Source organism: Oryza sativa, chromosome 9 (genome assembly GCF_034140825.1).
Source record: "Oryza sativa Japonica Group chromosome 9, ASM3414082v1".
NCBI lineage: Eukaryota > Viridiplantae > Streptophyta > Magnoliopsida > Poales > Poaceae > Oryza > Oryza sativa.
The window spans coordinates 21702139-21725826 of record NC_089043.1 but is presented as its reverse complement, the minus strand read 5'-3'; the positions used below and the strand labels follow the sequence as shown (position 1 = coordinate 21725826).

At 44.4% G+C, this 23688-nt stretch overlaps 5 protein-coding genes and 1 long non-coding RNA gene across 6 annotated transcripts; 1 reads left to right on the top strand and 5 right to left on the bottom strand.

Annotated features, from left to right (window-relative positions):
• Positions 1-4080: 4080 nt before the first annotated feature.
• LOC4347275 (probable calcium-binding protein CML15) lies at positions 4081-4718 on the bottom strand. Its single transcript, XM_015755183.3, has one exon. It carries the CDS (start codon positions 4630-4632, stop codon positions 4336-4338), a length of 297 nt encoding a protein of 98 aa, XP_015610669.1. The 5' UTR covers positions 4633-4718; the 3' UTR covers positions 4081-4335.
• Positions 4719-9762: 5044 nt separating this feature from the next.
• Positions 9763-10533, bottom strand: LOC9268821 (uncharacterized). Its single transcript, XM_015755822.3, has one exon. It carries the CDS (start codon positions 10435-10437, stop codon positions 10120-10122), a length of 318 nt encoding a protein of 105 aa, XP_015611308.1. The 5' UTR covers positions 10438-10533; the 3' UTR covers positions 9763-10119.
• Positions 10534-14037: 3504 nt separating this feature from the next.
• LOC136351929 (uncharacterized) lies at positions 14038-17733 on the top strand. Its single transcript, XR_010735222.1, has 2 exons — positions 14038-14440; positions 17328-17733. It is a non-coding gene; the product is annotated as an uncharacterized lncRNA (long non-coding RNA).
• Positions 14800-15587, bottom strand: LOC4347274 (calmodulin-like protein 30). Its single transcript, XM_015757199.3, has one exon. It carries the CDS (start codon positions 15585-15587, stop codon positions 15030-15032), a length of 558 nt encoding a protein of 185 aa, XP_015612685.1. The 3' UTR covers positions 14800-15029.
• On the bottom strand, positions 15891-18790 carry LOC4347271 (protein disulfide-isomerase SCO2). Its single transcript, XM_015757198.3, has 3 exons — positions 18256-18790; positions 18019-18145; positions 15891-16190 (listed from the first exon to the last, which is right to left on the bottom strand). Exons 1-3 carry the CDS (start codon positions 18670-18672, stop codon positions 16117-16119), a joined length of 618 nt encoding a protein of 205 aa, XP_015612684.1. The 5' UTR covers positions 18673-18790; the 3' UTR covers positions 15891-16116.
• A 717-nt stretch (positions 18791-19507) lies between these two features.
• LOC4347270 (probable LRR receptor-like serine/threonine-protein kinase At1g67720) lies at positions 19508-23304 on the bottom strand. The gene is made up of 9 exons (XM_015755427.3): positions 22029-23304; positions 21401-21944; positions 20834-21303; positions 20610-20745; positions 20432-20503; positions 20240-20308; positions 20078-20149; positions 19920-19991; positions 19508-19831 (listed from the first exon to the last, which is right to left on the bottom strand). The coding sequence occupies exons 1-9, from the start codon at positions 22096-22098 to the stop codon at positions 19804-19806; spliced, it is 1533 nt and encodes a 510-aa protein (XP_015610913.1). The 5' UTR covers positions 22099-23304; the 3' UTR covers positions 19508-19803.
• Positions 23305-23688: the final 384 nt, after the last annotated feature.

The window sequence follows — 23688 nt, the reverse complement described above, 5'->3', positions numbered from 1 at the left end:
GGAGTAGTTTTTTTTTTGTGCGAGCGCATGGGCGACAGAGCTGGCTAGCGAGCTGGTAGGATTTGACTATTTGAAAGGAAGCAGTTGGACTGGAGTAGCTTCCCCAGCTTTTACTCCGGCGTAAAGTTTGCTGAATGCGTAGGCAGGGCGCGGTCTGGGTGGCCGGCTCATGGCCTCATGGCCGGCCTCCACCCTAATCTGAGTACTATCTGTGATTCTTCGCAGTTTTGTGTGCGTTGGATGGAGGAGATAGCTAGCTGCACCGGGCAGAGCTGGGTGTGCAGTTTGACCATCCAATGGCCACCCATGCATGGTTTGCGTTTGTAAGAACACGTACAAGAGACAAGGCCGGCTGCGGCTGGGTCAGTGTGGCAACCAGATCGTGGCTTTCTCTGGTCTATAGATACAGTTGTCTGGGGATTTCATCATTTAATTAACTTACATGGTGATTTTTGTTAGGAAAATAATTAAGAAGTCTATTTTACAACATGAATGTTCGCAAACGGTCGAAAACAACACTAAAACTTTCAAATTGTGAAATGATCAAAACTACTCATTTTTCCTGAAAAAATACTCACATTCTTGGTTATGTACTTGAATTTCTTCAAACAAATTCATTTTAGTTACGAGGTGTTGAGCTTCATTGGGGCGATGTGACCTTGCCCCAAGGATATTAATGTTTTTTTTAGACGAAAGGCCAGACCTAAGGATTAATGTTCTTGATGTATTTTTGTCAATTAATGTGTAAATGATTTTCCTGCACAAGATCTCGTAAGTGGTCACGTCTGTAAAAATCGTCCTCCATTTTCACGTGCGGCTCCTTAAAAGGATTGCACGGAAAAATCGATTTTCTCAGACGGGTCTCTTAACAGACCTGCACCCGGAAATAGGCTTATTTTCACACGTGAAAATAGTCTTATTTTCGCACGTGAAAATAGCCCAGCCAACTTCTTATCTCCTGGCGCGTTCCTCCCGTTCCCACTCACTCCTCCCACTCCCTCTCTGTCTCCCACTCCCACTGCCCTCTACCCACTCCCTCTCCCTCTCCCTCTCCCTCTCCCTCTCCCCCTCTACCCACTCCTGGCGATGGCGGCGGCCTCGGCTAGGGCGGCGATGGTGGCGGCATCGGCGAAGGCGACATTGGCAGAGCGGCGGCGGCATCGGCGAGAGCGGTGATGGCATCGATGGCGGCGGCAGTAGCATCGGCTAGGGTGGTGCCGGTGGAGAGGATCCATCGTCGGCCACCGCGAGGAGGGCGGATCCGTCACCGGCGACCGCGGGGAGGGCGGATCCGTCGCTGGCCACCGCGGGGACGACAGCGGCGGGTCTCAGGCAGGGCGGCGATGACGACGGCGGTGGCGGCAGCGGTCTCCCAGCCTCAGGCATTGGATTCATCGCAGGCGACCGCGGGGATGACGACGGCGGACCTCGGGCAGTCCGGTGCCGGCGGCAGTTGGGTTAGGGTTAGGGTTTTGATTTTCTTTTTTTTGTTTCAATTTTTATTTTCCCGTGCGGATGGCTTAAGCGTCCGCACGCGAAAATCCAGTTTTTGTGTGCGGGTGCGTCACCCGCACGAAAAAATCGATTCTTTGGAGACACTTTGTTGCAGACGGACGGAAGATCCGCACACGAAAATGAGTTCCGATCACACGGAAAAATCATTATTGTGGTAGTGTACTGGTCACGCGCTCGAACGGGAAAAACACTATAGATGTCGATTCTAATATTTTCGGTACCTATAATACCATTTTCTTTGATGTCTGTAGTAGGGTTTATTAATCACATGTCTTGACAAGACTAAGGACTTAAAATAAACCGCTTGATGAAGTGTAACATGGCATCAATTGAGCAGCTGTCGTCGTGTAAAGAGGGATGCCAGGTAGGCTCCAAAAGTAGCAAGTTAATTAAGGTCAAAGGGAGAACACAAATTGATGATACATTAGTACTCCACCATCAAAGCTAATTATTTGGCTCTAGCTTGTCAGTTGTCTCTTGTGAACTACGGCCATTTGAACCCAATAACTAAGATGATATTCATAGTATTAAATAAGTTGGTACTTAGGATGAAAAATAATATGACAAGTGAGTAAATGAGAAAAGAGAAGAAAACTAGGTTTTACATGAGATATGATTTCTACGCAACATCCAAAATATCATATGAGATAAGTAGCACTAAATTTAAGTATGTAAGAGTGGTGTTTATATTGAAAGAGTAGTGTCTAGGAGTACTAACTAGTTTTTTTTGATGATGTAAAGTTTATGGAAACTATGTCCAGTGACTTAGGTTAGGACTGGCCTACTGCATGGATTGCTTAATTCGCTCTACTACATGGCCACAACTCACAACTGGTAGTCCATGTGATATGCATGCATCTGCGAGCTTTTCCATCTTGATAAGGGTGAGTTTTTGTTCGGTCTCCGATCCTGGGGGCAAAGTGAGAACTGTGCATGCCATGAGCAGCGCATGTCACCTCATCTCCCTTTGGGAATGTATGCTGTATGCATATATAATTAGGCCGACCTAGTTAATTACTCCCTCCCTTTTAAAATATTTGACACCGTTGACTTTTTAGTACATGTTTGACCATTCGTCTTATTAAAAAAAATTTAAGTAATTATTTATTCTTTTCATATCATTTGATTCATTGTTAAATATACTTTCATGTATACATATAGTTTTACGTATTTCACAAAATTTTTTAAATAAGACGAACGGTCAAACATGTGCTAAAAAGTCAACTGTGTCAAATGTTTTTAAACGGAGGGAGTACATTATCTTTGGAGCTTTTAGGGAGGCTTGAGTGTGATGTTCTCCATAAGATCAAAAGCGTCTTCACCGGCCGGGCTGATTTGGCTTGTTTTATGATTACAGGCCAAGGCAAGAGCTAAACTAACCTTGTGGTCACATGCATATGCATGCCCTGCTGGGCAAAAGGAAAATAAAAGATGAAAGATAATGGTGGGGCCATGCATGCACAGGCTACCAGAGAATGGTGTGTGGTCAATGGTCAACACCCCAACTTAATAGTCAAATGAGTAGATGCAACCCTACCTGTCTAGCTTGATTAATTACTCCACTTAAGCTAGCTTGCTAGGGTGGTTGGTTTTGCATAGACAGGTCATATAGCCTATAGGCTAAGCGACAAAATGCTGTCTTAATTGGTGACCTTACTACCTAGGGTGCGACATGCTCTGCTTACTGTTGGTTTATTCGAACTGTTACTGTAGGTATGCAACTGAACCTCTGCTTCTCACATGGGTCTAACATTGTAGGAAAAAAAATGTTAGGGTAACATAAAAATATACTACTAGTAGTAATTAACCCTTAAGCCTTGTTTGGATGGGCCTCAATCCTAGTCCATGCAGGTGTTCCGTACATGGATCCATACAGCCTTGCTTGGATGGGATTTTGAACACACGTGTGGATACATGGATCAGAATTGGAGCCTATCCATACAAGATATTGGTACTGGGCCAGGATAATTTTGGGCTGTCAATCCATGTGGGCAAGGAGTTGGGCCTATGAGTCCGATAGGAAGACGCAGATCATCCCAGCTAGCGGGCTATATTAGGCGAAGCTCCATGTTTGATGATCTTGTTAGTAGCCTAAGGAACAAGTATGGGTGCGTTTGGTTGTCAGCCTTAACTATAATCTGATTATAGATAAGTTAGCGAACAAATTGCTAGTTACAAAGTGTGGTAAAGTTAATAGAAAAATTAAGTCTATGACAATGGGATATACTATTGAAAAGTTCAGACAAAAGTTATAATTAATCGTAGCGGTGAATCAAACACATACCTAATAAATTATGGCCATCAAAGGTGTGACGTGGTAAAATGTGAGCGTGAACCAAACACATACATAGGCCGTGAGAACGTTCCAGATTTAGATTGCAGAGCCCAGCCCATCTATCAGCGATGGCAAATAAATCTTTGCCGTTTTGATTAGCACACGCGCAGCATCAGAGTTGCATCTTATGATTAGCATAAGTATTACAGGTCTGAATTGTATCAGCCAAAGAACAAAGAACTATTTAAATTTCTTCTGTTTATGCACATGCAGGGCAGATGTCGATGTTGTAAGTTCATAAACGCCAGTTATATTCCGTCGATCAAGAACATACATGGGTCAATTGATTTCTCAAAGAGCAATCAGTGATACATCAATTAATAATACAGCGCAGATCACAAGCACACACAGTACATGAGTTGATTAATTTAAGTACAAGAAAGCAAGACGAAGTGACAAGCGATCAAGATGGAGATTATTTAGGTCGCAAACGGCCAGCCGATCGAGCTGCAAAGGAGCTAGCAGCCATGGCTTGGATTAGCTAGCTAGTAGGCGACGATCCTGAGGCCGAGGCTCTTCTGCGCGTACTCGATGAGGCCGTCCACCTCGCCGTCGTCGATGTAGCCGTCGCCGTCCGCGTCGGCGTAGCTGATGCCCTGCCTGCTCCTCCACCCCGTGAACCGCGCCCGGATGGCGCGCATCGCGCGCCGCAGCTCGTCGCGGCTGATGCGCCCGTCGCGGTCGACATCGAACCGCCTCAGCCACTCCTTGAACTCGTCCACCGTCATGTCGCCGTCCAGAGACCGCGTCGTCGTCGCCACCGTCATGCTCCTGATCGCCATCCCTACCTCCGGTCGCCGGTTAGCTCGCTCTTGCTCCGATCAACCAACTCTGGAGATATTCTCACCTGAGATCTGAATGTGCAGGTGCAGCACCGTGTTTGGCCCTATGCTCTTATATAAGCTAGCAATGTCTACACAGCGTATGCACGGATTAAAATAGTCCTATTTCAGAAACCATCAGCTTAAGTTTATCAAGCAGATGGCTACCAACGCCTTTAATTACCTAATGACCTTTTGCGACTTAGCTTAATTATCACGCGTTGTAGCTTCTCTCTCTAGATCTCTGAATATATTTAGATTTGGTTGTGGACAAATGGTTCACCTCCAGTACTTGAAGAATCTATCGCCGGCAGGGGCGTTCTAGATCAGCGTGCAAATGCTCGTTGAATGGAGCAAGAATCTGCACCAAGTGGCTCGAGATAAAAGGGCAAGAAAGAAATAATAGTTGGGAATAGATGCATTTGAGTGATTATGGGATGGAATCATATAAAGGCTACTTGATCGAGCTGTCTGAAGCAATGAACGCCCGCTCAATGTGGGAATCTGCAAAAGGGGAATTGGGTTTCTCTATCTTCATTGCAGGATTGGACATTATTATGTCTTTCTGAAAGACGGAATAGGATGCCAAGATTAGGTTCGCATTATTGTATACTCGTGTGTAAAATTCTCCGATCCGATATACTAACATATACTCCCTATGTTTCAAAATGTTTGACACTATTAACTTTTTATCATATGTTTGACCGTTCGTCTTATTAAAAAAATTTGTGAAATATGTAAAACTATATGTGTACATGAAAGTATATTTAACAATGAATCAAATGATATGAAAAGAATAAATAATTACTTAAATTTTTTGAATAAGACGAATGGTCAAACACGTACTAAAAAGTCAACGGTGTCAAATATTTTGAAACGGAGGGAGTAATACCCTTTTTCTCATGGTGCAGCCTTGAAATGCGGAGTCAACATTCAGCTTATTACAAGCCAAACTTTTGTTTTAACGAACCGGCATATGATTATTGCCAATTCCATTGAATACCGAAGGAAATAGTTACAACCACTAGGGGTTAGAAGTAGAAAAAGAATTATGAATATACCTATTTCTTAAAGTAATTTACGCTTATATACTTGCATGGGAAAAATTTGCATAAATATACCCATTCCACAGGGTGAAAATGCGGGACTAAGTATTTAGTGCAGCGCAAAAACGTGGGACCGAGGGTCCCGCGGGCTGGGCATACGAGACTGACCATGCATGAGTTGGGTGAGGCATATATAATACTGTTCGGTACTGTTGAGACGCTGTTTACTACTGTTCACAGAGTCGGTTTCACGCAATGGAACCGTGGGACCGCGTCGATGCCGCCATTTTGAGCCGCGGGACTGTATCGGTGCCGTGCGGTCCCGCTGGCCACCATACACGGTGCCACGTTTTTGAGCTGCGGGACCGTCGCGGTTCCGCAATTTTCGCCTGTGGGACCGTGGCGGTTCCGCTCGCCCGTTCAACGGGAATGGCCCGGCCATCTCTCCCGCATTCCCGCAATGCGATTTGTGAGCACTCTCGTGTATTCGATCCGCTGGACGCGTTTATTGGTGCCATTTCTTCCCATGTAGACATATAAACGCAAATTATTAAAAAAGATGGGTATATTCTCAAATGTTTTTTTGATAGAAGTGCTATACAAACTATATACAGTATTTGTTTACAAGCTCAAGTAGGTGTCTTACTTCTGCGAGCGTCTACATCCTCCCTTCGTCCTTGATTTTGTTGAAAAGGGATGCTGCTAAGAGCTCCTCGTTCCATTCCAATTTTCCTTGCCACTAATAGGATTAGCGATCACGCCCCCTTGTTTGACACTCATTAATAGTTAGCTAGCGCGGTTCACCACTCATGCATGTTGACGTCGTGCTATCCATTCCTCGGGACAACTGCAACTGAGATATCTATTAAGTTGTAATAAGGTTCTATATTCTCCAGATAAATCTACATTCGACCAAGAGGTGGAACAACGACTATTTTGTATGGCTAAATAGGGAGCAGAAAGTGTTGTGCGGCCATCCTCTAGTTGCCAGGCGGTCCGTGTCCATACTCTATTCTATATCATCAGCCAAACGATAAATTTACATTTTCTTGGTGCTCATAGCTTCCATATCAGGTGCATGTAGTTTGTTTCTGTTGATACCATGAATTGTACATTGTGTATATGCTGATGAGGCCATGTATACACCATGACAAGTGAGCTTCCAAGCGATTGCATCTAGTTGGCTAGGACCGGTTGTACTAATTGTGTTTCATTCCACATATCTAAGATCTTAAAAGTCAAAACCATGTGTTTCCTTGTAGGGCTTGGCCTAGCATTATGCTTTTCCTTTTTGAGAGAGCAAGCATATTTGGCATCAGGTTTCTTGGTCATCGTCCTTATCCAGGCCAAGTTCTAAAAGCTACTTGTGGATCTATGAACAATTGGGATATGTGTACAACCATCACATAGAGCAGTTTGTCGTTTTGGTCGCACGGGTTTCCATGCCAACCTAAGGCTTGTTATAGGGGATTCTTCTCATGCCGCAACCATTGAATCCTTAGTGCCGTAGCAAATTTCTACAGATTAATAATGCATATATCTCCATTGCCAATTGACATTCATGTTATTGTCTAGTTGATTTTGCACTTGCTGCCAATTAGATTTTCACTTCCAGCCCATAGGAAGCATTTATGCATGCAAATTTTCCATTTCATCCATCAATTTGCACTCCAAACAACAATTTTCCAACAGTTTGCTATTTCGCCAGGTTTATTTTATCCATACACCAGACATCGCAATTGAGTTTCCTTTTTCTTTCTTTCTTTTAAGTTTCAGCATGGCAAAATTAAGGACTAAGATTAATAATCTCTCTTCAATTCCTTATTGCATATTGCCATGTTCATTTGCCCATATAGACATCTAGTGGAAGTGATATTTCTTAAGGTTAGCCAATAACTAATTTCCAATCTCAAGGGAAAATTACTGGAATTTGATTTCAGTTCTATTCCAAAGAGACATGGTGCTCGATTATAGCTAATTTCATTTCTTACGTGTGCATGGACAGTTTAAGAAGAAATCAAATCCATTATTTTCCCTCTACTTCTCTATATACATGAGCATATGTCCCAAATTTTGAGATCTGAAGGTTCTCCTTATGTGCCAAAAGATAGGAATTGATTTGTCTTAGAGCAAGTACAATAAGAGTTTAAGTGCTAGCCCTAAGATATCACACAAGCGCATATAATAAAGTGGAGGGGAGAAGAGAGGAGAAAGATAATAAACCCCTTTATACAAGAGGCGGACTTTACAAAAACTTTAAGATACAAGAAAGCAGAGAAAGTAGATTGAGCAAACAAATATTAAGGCTAATGTATTAGAATTGTGTAAAGGTAAATGTATTATGCATAAACTACCTCGAAATTTTTAGTAGATGACATGCATAGACAAAATTACAGGTAGCACCCACCACTCTCGTCAAATTTCTTACGCCCCCGCTATATGCATGTGTTTGCCTCTCCCGCCTCTCTCTCTCTCTCTCTCTCTCATGTGTCTGGTTCTCCCGCCTCTCTTTCTCTTTATCATCTCTATGCATGTCGTTTCTCTCCTCTAACTATTTATGTATGCATGAAGGCTCTACTAGCAAGCCTAAAATGATTTTCCCTCCAAAATACTTATCTCATATGTGATCCGATTACACTGTCATATTGGTTGCAATTAAATCTTTACAATAATATATCACATAATTATATTTTGATAAAAGAAATATTACTATGCTTCACAAATATCACATTGACTATTTTTTTTCACCACATATAACTTTATGTTTCACCGAGGATCAATTTCAAGATCTGACCATCCGATTTTTTTTTTGGGAAGAATGGGCTTCCCAATAAAAAAAAGATTGGAGAGCATGGTGGGAGCAATATCAGGTGATTGTGGACAAGTCGGAGAGTAAAAGATGCCTTATGCGTGGGCTGGTCGGCTAGGCATATTCAATCTCCAACAAAGAAGAGACATTTTACTAGACAAACTGGTTCAAAACTTGCCAAATAAGTGGTTGCTATGTGTTATGCACTTACTGGGGAAAGCACACATCACATATGGGGTACACTTTTATTAAGAATCTAGTAATCGTAAAGCTTGATAGACTTGCCAAACCGTAATACACAAATCTGATGCTAAATTTTAGGTGGATAATTGAGTTGTGGGTGTGCAAATTTACTAATCAGAGTTTAAATCGTGGTGCCTATGAATGTTATGCACACATCACATGAGTGTGCTTTCATTAGGAAATCACAGTGGAGGAGGTCTCCACAGTATAGCATATAAATCACAAAAACTTTTGATTCAATTCTAAAACTTTTAGCCCAAAATTCACAAAGCTTTCAATCTAAAAATCCAAACTTGCATCTCATACTCAAATCCCTCTTCTTCTTCCTCAATGACCACTATCTTCTCAGTCACAGGCTCACAGCAAAGGCCGTGGCCACATCGCCAATGCCTGCTTTTGCTCCTCCTACACTACACATGGTGGTAGTGGCGACAGACACAACGGAGTCCCCATGTGGCGGCTAGCAGCCACACTGCTGCCTGGGCAAGTTGGGTTGAGGAGCTAAGGCGGGCATGGCATGGTCAGAGGAGTTGAGCTAGGAATGAAGAGGGTGATGGGGATACTTCGGGGTGCAGGAACAAAGACGAAGATGAGAATGGGGGGTTGTGGCTACGCATAGGGGCAAATCGATATAGATGACGGCGAGTGGCTCCGTCGGTGCCATCAAATGAGAACAGATCAAAACGGAACGAATGAACAATGCGATAAGAGGGATCAGACTACACCTCCCAGTCCGATGGATCCCATAGGCTCTATACGTGCACCCACGATGCATATGCATGAAGTAGCAATCTTGCTGGTTTTTGTCCCTTTGTGTGTAAGTTATGGATAATATTTTGTCCATAACTTACACATATCCATAACTTACACACAAAGGGACAAAAATCAGCAAGATTGCTACTTCACGCATATGTAGTGGTGTGGGTATATCAGCCGTGCAATAAAAGAAATACAGAAGTAAAATTAGTTGCTCGGACCATTATACAGACGAGGTTATCAACTTAGCTTAGTTCTTATTCACACGTACTAGTTGCACAAAGGCTGGCAGGAGACCAAAGCCCATGGAATTAGATATTTTTCCTCCGGTGGGCTAAAATAGCCTGGGTGATCAGCTCAAACCTTGGCCCTGTAAGGTCTGTCCTTGCCAGTCGGCGTGCATGGTTAATCTCTGTTATGAAGCTAACACACACAGTTCAAGTACCTATCGATATTTGAGGACATATAGCTGCACATCTGTACCGGAGAAAGAACGTGCGATGTGCAGTCCGGCTAGCTATATATATGTACATACACACAGACGATCGGGTTACCGGGTACGTAGTGCGTACGCGAACAAGTGTATCTGGATCCCTAGTAGGCGGCGACGCCGAGGCCGAGGCGCCTCCCCCAGTACTCGATGAGGCCGTCGATCTCGCTGTCGTCGATGTAGCCGTCGCCGTCCGCGTCGGCGTGGCTCATGCCGCGCCTGCACTTGATCCCCGTGAACCGCACGCCCACGGCGCGCATGGCGCGGCGCAGCTCGTCGCGGCTGATGCGGCCGTCGCCGTCGGTGTCGAACTGCCGGATCCACTCCTTGAACTTCTCGCGCACCGCCGTCTCGTTGAACGGATGGTACACGTCGCCGATGCCGCGCGCCCTCGCGGATAAGTCGAACCCAAAGCAGGCCATGACCAGAGTTGTATACGTAGTAGTAGCAGACGAGCAGTTGGCTGATCGCGGCAGATATCGCCGACGACTCTTGTACTGCTTTCACTTACTTAGCTTAGGCATGTGAAGGTGCATATCCGTTATATATATGCATGACCTCCACGTATCCGTGAGAAAAAGAAAGAAAATGACGAGAAATATATGCATCTCTATCCTCCTATCTGATCACTAGGATAAAGTACCAGCAGGTTTGGGTCTTTGGGATGGATCGATATAGGAGTTATTTTACGACCAGTCGCTAGATGAGGATCTCATGGTCACCCTCTGTGTCACAACCAAGTGCTCGATCATCCTGGCCGTATATTCATGCGCGCGAAAAAAGAAAAACTTTGCATCCACCATGAGTTGAAGTTTTCGATCCCCTGCCTCTACCTTATGACCCTGTTTCTTCAGATCCGGATCCTCAGCAGTAATGCAGGGTTACTGTTCATGTGAATAGCACAGTAAATCAATGCAATGAGCAATGTCGATTTACTGTAGCTAGATGGTCATAAACACTATAGCTCACTGTTATGTGAGTAGAAAAATGTTGCAGCGCAATATCTGGGCCTTATATTCTTGATCGGGTGGCTACCAACTCACCAAATGCACATTACTGTTCATCATCTATATTAGAACCTCTAATGCAGAGAATCCTCTTTTCGTTTCTTCACCTTCCCTTCACTGACCCCTAGCTCCGATAGCGTGTCCAGGGTTCACGAACCAATAAAAACACTTGTTTTTTGCAAGAAGAAAAGAAAAGGTTTTGAGTTGGCTTGAAAGTTGACAAACAGCTTGGTGAAAAGGGATAAACAAATTTTAATCCATGTAATCAAAAAAAGATTCACATAAATCTAAAAGAGTAAATGCATTCACGGCACATCAACTTGGCAGTTGAGTACAATTTAATTGACAAAACTTGAGAAGTAAGCATGTTAGTCACAAAAAAAGTAAGCGTGTTAATTAGTGCAACAATTTGGTAGATGAGTGCAATCTAGCAGTACAAGAACTTAATAAGTGAGCGTACGGTTGTAACAACTTCTAAGGTGGGTGTGATTTTGGAATGATGCAAATCAACTTAATTATTTTGTTCATTTTTTTCTATACACATTCAATTTTTAAGTAGTCAATATACTTGTGCACATTTGTATTAGTATATTTGTCATTCTGGTAATTAACAGTGAATTAAATTTTATGTTTCAGTTAAGATTTGAGAAGGTGGGAAAAAAAACCCAAACCAATGGTGCAAATTGGAAGAGTAATTTTTATACATACATTCAGGATTATTATATGATGGTATATTGAGATTATGAAAGAAACCCGCATAACACTCATGAACCAAAATAGCATATATGTAGATAAGTTATTGTACCAAAACATTAAATTGTCAAGTTATACTAGAATACACTTACTTGTCAAGTTGCTATACTTGAATATTCAATTATCAATTTGTTTAACTAGATCACACGTAGTTAATATACCATGAGTGTAATTTACTCAACCTAGAACTATGTAGATAACTTTCCATCTTTTATAAATATTCAGCTAGAAAAACATTTTTCCCTATACTAGCTGAATGCCCGTTCCTTGCTACAGATAGAAGAAAATATATTATAATATTATCTAAAATGAATAAAATATATTTTTCATGAAATGTGTTACCCATACTCCTTTTGCCATAGGGAGTATCCACCTCAATTTGATTTTATATGTGGGTATCCATTTACATTTGATTGTTTTTTATATATTAAAAAGTTTAAGGGGTAATTTGTAAAAATTAACAATAAGAGTATGTGGATGGCACATTCACTGCCACCACCATTATCTTCTTTTGAAGTAGTATAGAATTAAGAAGTTCAAGGGTAATTTGTAAAATTAACAATGAGAATAGGTGGGGTGAAAGACTCATTGTCATCATCACTACTTTTTTTAAAGTAGTATAGATAATTAGATAGCTTTTGTTGGGTTGATGGCATATGAATTCTGGACCATAATGTCTTGTTGGGATAGTAAAAAAATCCTAGTGCATCCCTGGATGAGACTAGCATTTAGGCCTTGCAAGCAAGCTTATGGGTTCGTTTGGGGAGTTTCTGGCAACTATAGCTTCTCCCATAATCAAAAGTTCTTCCAAATAATTCAGTTTTTCATCCAGATTATATATGAGAACTTGTAGTTAAAGTATCCATAAAATAAACTGAAAGCCAAATCTAGGTTTCCTAGCTTTTGTATATTTTCAGAAGTTGGCTAATGACCAGCTGATTTTCATAATATTAAGCTTCCCAAACGAACCTAAGTATGCTTAGCCCTTTAAGGTTCAAACGAACGCACTTTTACAATCTGATTTGTATCTGATTGATTTACACCTGTTGTTAATTTGACGGATAAAATTAGACTGGATTTATTCTGACTTCTTTTGAACAAGAACTTATTCTGACTTGGGAAATTTTGTTCTAGATAAATATCAGTAAAGATCGATCCCCTCGAGTATGCTTCTATTCTAGAGTTCATCTGTGGAACCAAGAATCTACACCTTTGTTTGGATTTATATTTCTGGATAAGCACGCACGAAACAAATTCATTAAGAATCTGCAGCACGTGGACTGACAAGGCAACTCAAGGTTGGTTATTGATGCATCAGGTATATATAGAGAATTGTACAAAGGCACAAAATTAAATAATAATACTAGCACATATTGTGGAATATGAGAGGGGACCTTGACTGGATGGCTCTGTCTTATTTTAAAATCTGACTAGATATGTATTATTGGGGGTGTATATAAAAAAAACAGAGAATATGATTCCATGTCTGGGCCTGTATTATTGGGGGTGTATATATCCATCTATCAGATTCTATATTCACATATCATGTTTCTAGTGTTTTAGAATCAAACAAACGATGTTTAACTTCAAGCTTGGTTATACTAGGAAGTACTCCATCCGTTTTAAATTGCTTATCACTTTAGATTTGTCCGATAAATCAAACATTTTTCTAACTTAAACCATTAATTTCTAAATACACACACTTCAACAACATGTGAATTATATTATGAAAGTATTTCTAATAGTGAATCTAATTAAAAGCATAAATTTTATGATATTAAACTATATAAATTCTAAAAATTGATGCTCAAAGTTTGTAATGTTTGACTTCAAACAAAGCTAAAACAATAAATATTTTAAAACAAAGTGAGGGGTGGATCTAGAGTGGGCCGTGAGGGACTGAGTCCCCCAGTCCGCTGGATCACCATAGAGACCAAAGAGAGGGGAGAGAAAGAAGAAAAGGAGGGGTGGAGGAAGAAGAAGACAATACGCCCCTTCCAATCTAAAGTTATATCTGCGTCTGAAACTCTGTCTCTTTCATGCTTATATTTTTTTATCAACGACCTTCTATATCCAAAAAACAATATGATTACATTCCTCATGGTGTGCAATGCTAGAGAAACATAAGTGTTTCGCGTAGCTTGGTAAAGTTTGGAGCTTTTCAAAATTGCACGAATTTCCCATGATTTATGGCGAAACGCTTTCCAACATACGCCCGATGCGGGAGGAAATATTGGGCACCCGCACCCTTATCCCATTTTCACCTGCACAGCCGTATCCTTATCTCTTTCTCCTTCTCTCTACCCTTCGTCAACTCCTTCAAATCCAGCCTACACACATGCGGCCGATGGTGGCATCGACGGTGGGTGTGCAAGTGGCAACGGGGTCACGGCAGCGCTGGAGAAGGCGGAGCGGGAGAGGACGCGGTAACATAGCCGCTATTAGTGTACTAGTGGGGAGTAGAGGAAAGAAGAGCGAGCGTGGCGGTGGCATCCATAGCTCCTCATACCTTTGCATGGACCACAGCCCCACCACCCCAGTTTTGCCACCTCCTTGATCCCCCGACCGGAGGAGCGCGAGCAGTCGGGGCGCGGCCGTTGCAGGTCGACGGAGAACACAGGCCCTGCATCCTGCTCCTATATTGGGTTCGTTGGTTTGTAGGGAGGTAGGTAAAAGGGTTTTTGGATGTTTGATGCACTTCTTGTATTTTGGATGTTTCACTTGCCTTTGTTCATATGTTGCACAAACTCTTCTTTTTTTGGATGTTTCAATAGATAGAACTCAATGTTTCATTTGGAATAGAAAAAATGTTTCGCCTATATTTTGGTGGTGTTTTATGCCCTCACTATCATTTTCAACAAATATTTCAATAGCTTGATTTTTTTTTTGTTTCACAGTGCACAGACCAATGTTTCACGGAGAGCGGCCGATTTTTTGCTATCCTCCGGGCCCACGATTTGTAGTGTTATCCGATTTATGGAGTAATCTAATTGAGTTCTGGGAAATAGTACTCCCACAAGGACATGCATGGAAAGTCTCCCACGATTCGCCTTACATGTTTATTACACGCCATGATACACCACAGTAGCTGTCATCTCCTTATTTCACATTAGCTCGCAACCTCTCATAAGCTAGGTGGAGGGTTAAGTTCAAGCCCCTGCTCAACTTATTCCCTACTATCACAATTCACATATGCATGCGCATGAATATCTAGGGCTCTCATCTACATCAGGATGCTCCAGCCTCCAGGAGGCTCAAGGCTTCTTCCTTGAGCGAGTCATCATGGCCATGAAATCATCCATGTCCACGAAGCCATCACGGTTCCTGTCAATCTTCTTCACCATCTCCCTGCAATCCTCCAGGCTGCAGCTGTCCCCAAGCTTGTGCAGCACCTGCATCACCTCCTCGGCGCTGATCCTTCCGTCGCCGTCCTGGTCGAACACGAAGAACGCCCGGCGCATGTCCCCCAGCGGCACGCCGCTCTTGTGCACCTCCATGAACTCTTCGAAGTCCATGTAGCCGTTCTTCTTGAAGTCGGCGACGCAGATCATCCGCCTCGCCTCGGCCGCGGCGTCGGCTTTCCCGAACTTCTCCAGGAGCCCCTTCAGATCCTTCCTGGTGATCCGGTCGTGCTCGCCGGCGATCTTGTTGAACACTTTCTTCATCTCGTCGTCGTCAGGCTTGTAGATCCTCGTCAAGTCGGAGAACTGCCGGTCCCCGCCGGACAGCAGCCGGCCGGTTGGCCGGCCTGCGGCCTTGGACTTGAGCTTCTCAAGATTGTACTTGAAGGTCAAAAGGCTCAGATGAGACATTTTGGATTTGATTTGCTGCAGCTACGGATGATTGATACGCCTAAATGAGCTCCTGATTGCCCGTCATGGAAGTTCATAGGTTCCTTGTCCTAAACATGGCTAAGGTGCATATATAGAATATATGCCTGACAGCTGCAGAAAGTTTCAGAATATGTGATTCCTCCAGAACTTGCAGAATAGGCTACCTCAAACCAGAAAGAAGGGCAAAAGATGGGCCAGACAACATGCAAAGTAAGAATCTAGTATAGCCGCTTGGGATAAGGAAAGAGAAAGAGATGTAGAAGTGTAGAACAGAACCAAAGCTGACTTGAAATAATTTCTTTCCTTTTCTTTATCAACTATAATGATAAGAACAAAGGAGTACAATTATTAGCAGATAATGGTTTACAACACTTAAAAATGGCACCTCATCATGTACCGTGCCTGACTGTAACAGAAAGAATCACTGGTTAAATCGTCCAAGTTGTGAACACAATCTATCCAGCAGCAGTTAATAAATGACAGCTGCCAAGCGAACAGGGCCATCAAACTATGGTGGTTTCCCATTGTCTAACTCATCCATGTTTTCAATGTCCTGGCGAAATGTGATTTTCCGAACATAACCTACAGAATAAGTAGAACACCCATCCAAGTGTCATAACAGCAAATCAACAGGTAAAAGTTTGCCAGGAGTAATGAAGAGTTAAGGCAGTAGAAAGGAATCAAAATAAATTAGCATGGTATTTAGAAAGATCTCAGTTATCAACAAAAGTTAATCTCACGAGCTCGATTGGAATATCTAATTGTCTCAAGCTACTTACTTTACTATGGCAGAAATCCTGCATAATTTGGCAGCAACCAACTATCTAAATCTATTTACTTTTCCATGTCAAAAGTCCTGGAAATTTTGGCAGCAGCTAACTATCTAAATATCTAGTTCTCATCTGTTGGACAAAGGAATAACGTTAAGTGCCCAACACACACGTACCTGCACATGCTATGCCAATTTCTATCAGGGGTATTATCTATCAGGTCAGATTGAAGAACTAGCGTTGCTTGTTATTAGATTTTTTCAGGGATTATTTTGTTCGATGATAGTATCATATCTTTACTGTTGACTTCGGTAGCATATCATGGCAATTTTAGTCATATTAGATCAGTTCCAATGTACTTAGAAAAGCTCAGGTAACTGAACTCAGTAGCATAGAGGAAAACATTCCAACAGTAAACAACACTCTTTTTCAGCTATTCCTGAACATTTCTAAAGCATTGAATTCTAGGTTCCGTTATCCCATTATTCATCTGCAGCATTTCAGGAGCTACATAACTGAGGCACTGTATACAATTTTATCAGTAGTTCATTCCACACAAGATATTTGATTTACTATCCTTGATTGTTAAAATAAACTTTCATCATTGTTGCTAGCATCTGCAATTAGCATGCTTAATTTGGATTCAGCTGTCAAGGCATTCCTAATGCTAGACATCTATGCCACTTCATGCCATATGGACACTGCTATAAAATACTATTTGTCCAATGCATAGTTTCTATGTGTGAGATCAATGCAAATAGTAAATTACTCTCATCGTCTCTCCCTCTTATTTGTTGATTTGCCTCTCGTTTTGTGCCACAGACACTACCTCAACCCCTAATGCTATTTTGTTTGTTTCTTGATGTGTTGGTTTATTTGCCTTGGGTAGTGTCTCATGCAAGACATGGATTCTCTCTCACACACTTCGTTAACTCTCTTGCCACATTAGGTTTGATCCTACATGGCAGGCTATTAATTATTATAGGCACTACATGAGGTGGAGCAGGAGTGCTATCATGTTCATGCTTTCACATCGATCTGAGCACCAACTAATCACTGAAAGTCGCTGATAAGTCGAGCTAGTCATGCGACTTTATATTTGTTTGAGTTGTGGGCTTCTGGTCGTGTGGGCTGACAATCACCGACTAATCGAGACTAATTGCTCAACTTAACAACAATAGGAAGAGCAATAAAGAGAAATGGCATCTCTGAGCAAAATCTCCTTTTCTGTGCAAGGTTTTAGCACCAAGGGTTATGTGCACAATATTTACTGGATATTTAGTACTATCAGTGGTATTTGCAGCCTTCTTTGAATAAAAGGGGGCAAAAGCTGCACTTACAGGTTTGACATGAAATGTTCAGTACATACTAATGCAAATCATTTTATAACATCCTAACTGCAGACCAAGGCTGAATGGTAAATTATCTGTCTAAACTAAAGAACTCATCAAAACTACACTGTATCTAATGATAACCAAGTGCCACCCCTAAACTGAAGGCAACCTACACCCTTTCCAGTTCACAATAGCAATTCCTAGCAAGAAGATCTGGATACATGTAATATCCCCATTCCCTATTTCCGATCACCTACAAATGAGAGCAATTCGATCGATACTGGGAATGCGAGCAAGGGATCTCACCAATGCCAGCGCATGGCACGCATTTGCAGATGGTCTCCCTCCCCTTCTTCCTGAAATAGCTCACCAGCCCTGTCCCCTGGCAACTCCGGCACTTGCCCGTCCACTCGTAGGAGACAGTCTTGCAATCCTTCAAACCCAAATCCACACAAACACATACTCCGAAATCGTCACCAAATTTTCCCTCCGAATCACCAAAGAAGTGAAAAACTCTTAGGATCCCACCGCAACCGCACCCACCTCGATCTCCACGTCGCAGCTGAGGCGGCGGTCGAGCTCCTCGCGGGACATCGGCTCGGTGTCCGGAACGGTCAACGGCAGCGGCAGCGGCTCCACGTCGTCGACGAGGTAGCTCTCCCTGTCCCCGGACCACCAGTCCCACCATCTCCTCCTCCCCCTTCCCCTCCCCTTCTTCTCCTCCTCCGCGCCCTCCCTGGCCCTGACGCGCACCCCGGGATCCCGGGCGGCGACGCGGCCGCCGGATGTCGACGGGTCCGCGTCGGGCGGCGCCCTAGGCCGGAACCAGTCCGGCGTGGAGGCCGCGCCGGTGGTGTTGGCCGCCGGCGGCGGGTGGGGGCGCCGGGCGCGGCGGGGGAGGGGGAGGGAAGGGTTGGGGCGTGGGGAGGAGAGGAGCGGGGTGGGGTTCGCGGGAGTCATGGAGATGGGAGCGGGGTTTGCGTCCGGGACGCGGAGATCATCGCTCGCTCGCTCGCCGCCGGCGACGAGTGGGAAATAGTGGGAGTGACGGGGAAGCAAGCGATGTGGCGACGAGCGCGACGAAGGATGTGCCGGAATCTACAGATAATAATAAAGAAAAAAAAAAGGAAATTGGGAGATATCTTGATATTGGAGGCGTTAATGGGCTGGGCTGTCAGTTGGTGACTTCGTGGGCTGCCCAACTGTTCTGGGCCGGTTTGTAGGATCCGCAATTTAATGCATTTTTTTGCTACAAAGGCTAGTGAGGAACTAAAATATTCAGTTTTCGAACTCACTGTTTTTCCAGATAGAGATACCCATACATTGCAACGAAGATTAAAGTGTATAGAGATTAAATTTTATTTATAGACCTATGCGACTGAAAATGGAATAGAATGTGGACTTTTTAATGGGTCCATGTGATTGGGTTTGGAGCATGGGGTCGAGCATAAATTTTTTCTATTACTTAGTTTCTATAATTTTATCGGGTTGGTGGTTGTGCACGTAAATAAATGCAGATCCTCTCTGGTATTGTTGGTGCAGTAGCAGGCATTGACGTGTAAAGAAGAGGATAGAAAGACAACTCTCATTTTCAAAGTACTTGTCGTTTAGACATCGACATCATTTTCGTTACACATGTTTCATCTTTTTTTTCTAACTACATGTTTTGCTATTAAAAGAATAATTATATGAAATGATTTTCATGAAAAAATTTACCAATATCATTCTGATGGAAAATTCTGACATTTCTTCGTTAATTAATCATGCAAATTTTCTGTCTGACTGGGACGGCATCTATTTGACAATGAAGGTAGTAGTAATTAAAAATATACATACAAATAAATTGAATCAGGTACCACACAGTTGCAGGGTTAAATACATTCAGGATCACCTCATGTTTGCCAAAAAGAAAGGAAAGGAGGAACAAAAATACGGATAGAATCGAACGGCAAAAAGAAACAAAATAAAAGGGAAAAAATGGTGTTTAATTAATGTGTTCCAGCGTGTCGTCAACGGTTAATGTCTCTTTTCTTCATCTCATGAACACCGGATGATCTCAACCTGAACAAGCTTATACTCGTTGAATTTGTGTTAGCTAAGGTTATTCCCAGGTGCATATCTGTCAGAGCAAGATTATTTTCATTTCATCAGTCACTAAAGAAAAATAAGGAATCACAAGCTTAAATACAGCACTCGTGATCACTCACTGGAACATGAAGCCCGTTTTGTTCTTGAAGCTGATCGGAATCGCCCCTTGCAGTGCATTGTTCTGCACAAACCTGTCAAGCAAAAAACTCAAGCGGTCATAACAAGTCGATGAACTCAAATACTTGACTAGTATAAACTACTTGTTGAAGCCACTTACAATTCACGAAGCCTTGGCATGCTCCCTAGAGATGGAGGAATCTGCCCTGTCAGTCGGTTGTTCTCCAGATGCCTTCAGTTAAGAAATTTAGCCAGGTGATCTTCAGTTTACTGAAGCATTCTCCAAAACAATTATTGAGCAGTATGTAGCTACTGTGCTTACAGAGAAACCAAATGATGTAGGAGGCTCATATCTGGAATTGGTCCGGTCAGATTGTTTCCCACAAGCCAACTGCAATCACCGTACCCAAATTAGGCAATCAATATTTACTTTACCACTGCAATCTTTTTCCAATCTGTCAGCAGGACAATTAAAGAATGGGAGTCTGGCATTAGCTTGTTTAAGGAGGCTTACATGCTTGAGATCGCTGTCAGGTTGGCAATGCCGTCAGATATTGATCCCCCAACTTTAAAATTCGTGAGATTCCTGCCGTGTGATTGCCACCATTTCGGTTTCAGAGATCAACAAGAGAACATACTGCCCCTTTTGCAGGCATTGATGCATATAGTACATATGGCAATCAGTAACTTACAGAGAAACCACTCGAGCAAGTGGTTCTTGGGTGCAGGTGACACCAGTCCATGAGTTCCCCTGAGGCAAACATGGATCGCCGGCCCAGTCAGCCGGTGGGTTGTCGAAACCTCTGGCTAGCGCCTGCATGCCGATCACTGCAGCAACACGAGACAATGAGACATGAATAAATTTCGATGAGCAAACCACGAATTCGGCATGATCCATGAGATTTTGTCAAGTTACCATCTCTGGGATGTGTCCTCCCTCCGAGTGGCACAACCATCATCAGCTCGGCGGCGTTGATCACCGGCCCGACCGGCGAGCCTGGCGCAGGCGTCAGCGTGATCTTTGTCCGCCCGGAGAGCGGCCACTTGTCGCCGTAGAGCATCGACCCGGCCGTCGACACGTTCAGGCCGGCGAAGAACGTCTCGCCGTTGACGGCGACGTCGAACACTCTCCAGCTGAGCGGGCCCGGCGCGCGGTTGTCCTGGAAGTAGAGCGCCAGGTAGTAGCTCGCGGCGGGGAGCGGCGCCGGCGGCCACTGGAGCTCCAGGCTCTCGCCGCGGCCGCCGGCCGTCGTGACGCCTCGGCGGAACACGTCCTCCGGTGGCTTGTTCCAGAACGCCGCCTGCGACACGCTCGCCTGGCTCTCCACCACCGGCATCCCGTCGCTGTGCGCCTCCCAGAACCGGTTGAAACGATCGCCTGGATAGCTAGAAAAAAAAAATCACAGATTCGACGAGCATCAAGCGGCAAGCACGCCATGAATTCGTAGCAAGGAAATGGGCGGTGGTGCGTGATTGTTCTTACCTGACGGCCGCTGAGCCGTCGTGGCCGAAGCTGTGGCGCGCAATGGTGCTGAGAGCGTAGGACTCGAAGTCGGTGGAGTTGTACACCGAGTCCTCCAATGGCGACACCTCAAGCGCGGAGATGAAGGGGCTGGACTTGGTGGCGGCGTTCCTGGCGAGGCACACGCTGACCTCCTTCTCGGTGGCGAGCACGACGGCCTCATAGTACGTGGCGAGGCCCCTGGCGTAGTCCCCCGCCGTGTCCACCTCGCTCCACCGCGTGCCCTCGATGATCTGGTCGAACACCGGCGGCGCGCTGCCGCCGTCGAACCCGCCGTAGAAGTACGTCGTACGGACGAGGTACTTCCTCTTCCTCTCCGCGGGCACCACGTAGCAGTACTTCCTCGCCGACGTGTCGGGGAAGTACCGGAGCGAGGAGAGCACCGGCAGCACCCCCGGCGACCGCACGTCGGAGACGTTGCCGACGCTGACGAACCGGCCGTCGGGAACCCATGTCACGTCGCCGACCACCTTCTCCGACGTCGCACCGCAACTTATCTGGTACCCTGTGTACAAACGCGGACAATGTTCATCAACTGCCCAAGCACATTGCACGTTGTGAACTCACCGAGGGCAAAAGCGTTCATCACCTGAAAGGCCATCGGCGGCGCCGGCGATGCCGAAGACGAGGACGACGGCGAGGAGGGAGAGGGGGATCATTGGAGGAGGAGGAAGGTGCAACCGCAATGAGATGGTCGTTGGCTCGTTGCCGGCTTGAGAGTTGAGACTTCTGCTTTGTTTTGTTTGGGTGGCAGTTTCTTCAGAAGTTCATTATTTTTCTCTATGAATTTTCTACTACTCATCAGCTCTTGGTGGCACACATGTATAGATTACATATGCATGACCTCTTCTAAGACAAGGGAGCTGCATTGCAAATTTGGAGGCTTGCAGTACATGACACAATGATTAACCTATGATTTGAGATGAAACAAGCATCTTTTATAATAGAGCATTTTTCCCATCCTTAAAGAGGTATCACGAGGTACCAATCTAATCTAACCGTTGGTTTAACAGGGGTATGATCGGGCTAACAAAAATGAGGTCTCCTCTCTTCCATCTGCCGCCGTCGCCCATCGAGGCCATCGCGCCGCCGTCTCGCATCGAGGTTGTTGCCGCCGTCGTGCATCGAGGCCGCCGCGCCGCCGCCACCGTCGCGCATCGAGGCCGCCACGCTGCCGTCACGCATCGAGGCTGTTGCCGCCGTCGTGCATCGAGCCTGCTGATGCCGTCGCGCATCGAGGCCGCCGTGCCGCTGCCATCGTGCATCGAGCCTGCCTTGCTCGGAGGCACCCAATTTGAGTTTGCTGCTTTAATCTGAACAGAGAAATACCAGGAGGAGATTCCCAATTTGAGTTTGTAACTTTAATATGAATAGAGGAAGGATTCAGGAGGAAAAAAACAATGCGTAACTCAAAGTACACGAGACTTTCTCATGAATCGATACTATTTACAGCAGATCCAATTTCTGAACCTTGTTATTTTAGTTCATCAATACGAAACTTGCAATTCAAGAGTAAGCTGGTAATCAACCATTTAGCCATTTACATTTGGTTCAGCAAATCCAACAACAAAATTCACAGCAGAAAGGAGGAAGAGACAGGCCGTCGTTGCCGCCGCCGTCAACAAAATTCACAGCAGAAAGGAGGAAAAGAGAGGCCGCCGCTGCCGCCGCCATCGCGCATCGAGGCCGCCATGCCGCTGCCGTCGCATATCGAGGCGCATCGAGGCCGCCGCGCCGCTGCCGTTGCACATCGAGGCCCTCGCCGTCGCCGCAATCTCTCGCTGCCCCTGCCTCTTGCCGCCATCTCTCGCTGCTCTTCCCCAACGATTTTTTTCTCTCGTGAAACAGGGAAGGAAGCCGAACGCGAAAGAAAGAGATGCCCACGCGAAAGTACAGAAGTACCCTTTCACCCACGGTACCGCTTCAATGAGGAGGTGCTGTACCACCGTTGGATGATGCCAGATCAACAGTCAGGATTTGGTACTGCACAACCTCAAGGACAGTAAAAAACCTCTTTATAATAAGACAAAATTTGCTACAGGACATCAAAAAACGTATAATTAGTTGGAGGACACCGTAAAAACGTGAATTTGCTATAGGGCATCGTAAAAAACTGGTAATTGGCTGCTGGACACCCACAATATTATTTTATTATTTTTTAGAGGAAAAGGAGAGAGAACAGTTGTGTAAATACGGTTCTACCCTTTGAATTTTTTTCTTTTGAGCGGGAGGCGACTGGCGCGGGGCGG

What these genes read in the sequence shown, in the direction of transcription:
- LOC4347274 (XM_015757199.3), bottom strand. Translation starts at nt 15,587, where the DNA reads ATGTCTCATCTGAGCCTTTTGACCTTCAAGTACAATCTTGAGAAGCTC.
- LOC4347270 (XM_015755427.3), bottom strand. Translation starts at nt 22,098, where the DNA reads ATGATCCCCCTCTCCCTCCTCGCCGTCGTCCTCGTCTTCGGCATCGCC. An exon ending in CTTGCTCGAGTGGTTTCTCT is followed by an intron (nt 20,504 to 20,609) that starts GTAAGTTACTGA and finishes ATCACACGGCAG; the next exon opens with GAATCTCACGAATTTTAAAG. An exon ending in CTGACAGCGATCTCAAGCAT is followed by an intron (nt 20,309 to 20,431) that starts GTAAGCCTCCTT and finishes CGGTGATTGCAG; the next exon opens with TTGGCTTGTGGGAAACAATC.
- LOC4347275 (XM_015755183.3), bottom strand. Translation starts at nt 4,632, where the DNA reads ATGGCGATCAGGAGCATGACGGTGGCGACGACGACGCGGTCTCTGGAC.
- LOC4347271 (XM_015757198.3), bottom strand. Translation starts at nt 18,672, where the DNA reads ATGACTCCCGCGAACCCCACCCCGCTCCTCTCCTCCCCACGCCCCAAC. An exon ending in GCTGCGACGTGGAGATCGAG is followed by an intron (nt 18,146 to 18,255) that starts GTGGGTGCGGTT and finishes TTGGGTTTGAAG; the next exon opens with GATTGCAAGACTGTCTCCTA. An exon ending in CGTGCCATGCGCTGGCATTG is followed by an intron (nt 16,191 to 18,018) that starts GTGAGATCCCTT and finishes CTTATTCTGTAG; the next exon opens with GTTATGTTCGGAAAATCACA.
- LOC9268821 (XM_015755822.3), bottom strand. Translation starts at nt 10,437, where the DNA reads ATGGCCTGCTTTGGGTTCGACTTATCCGCGAGGGCGCGCGGCATCGGC.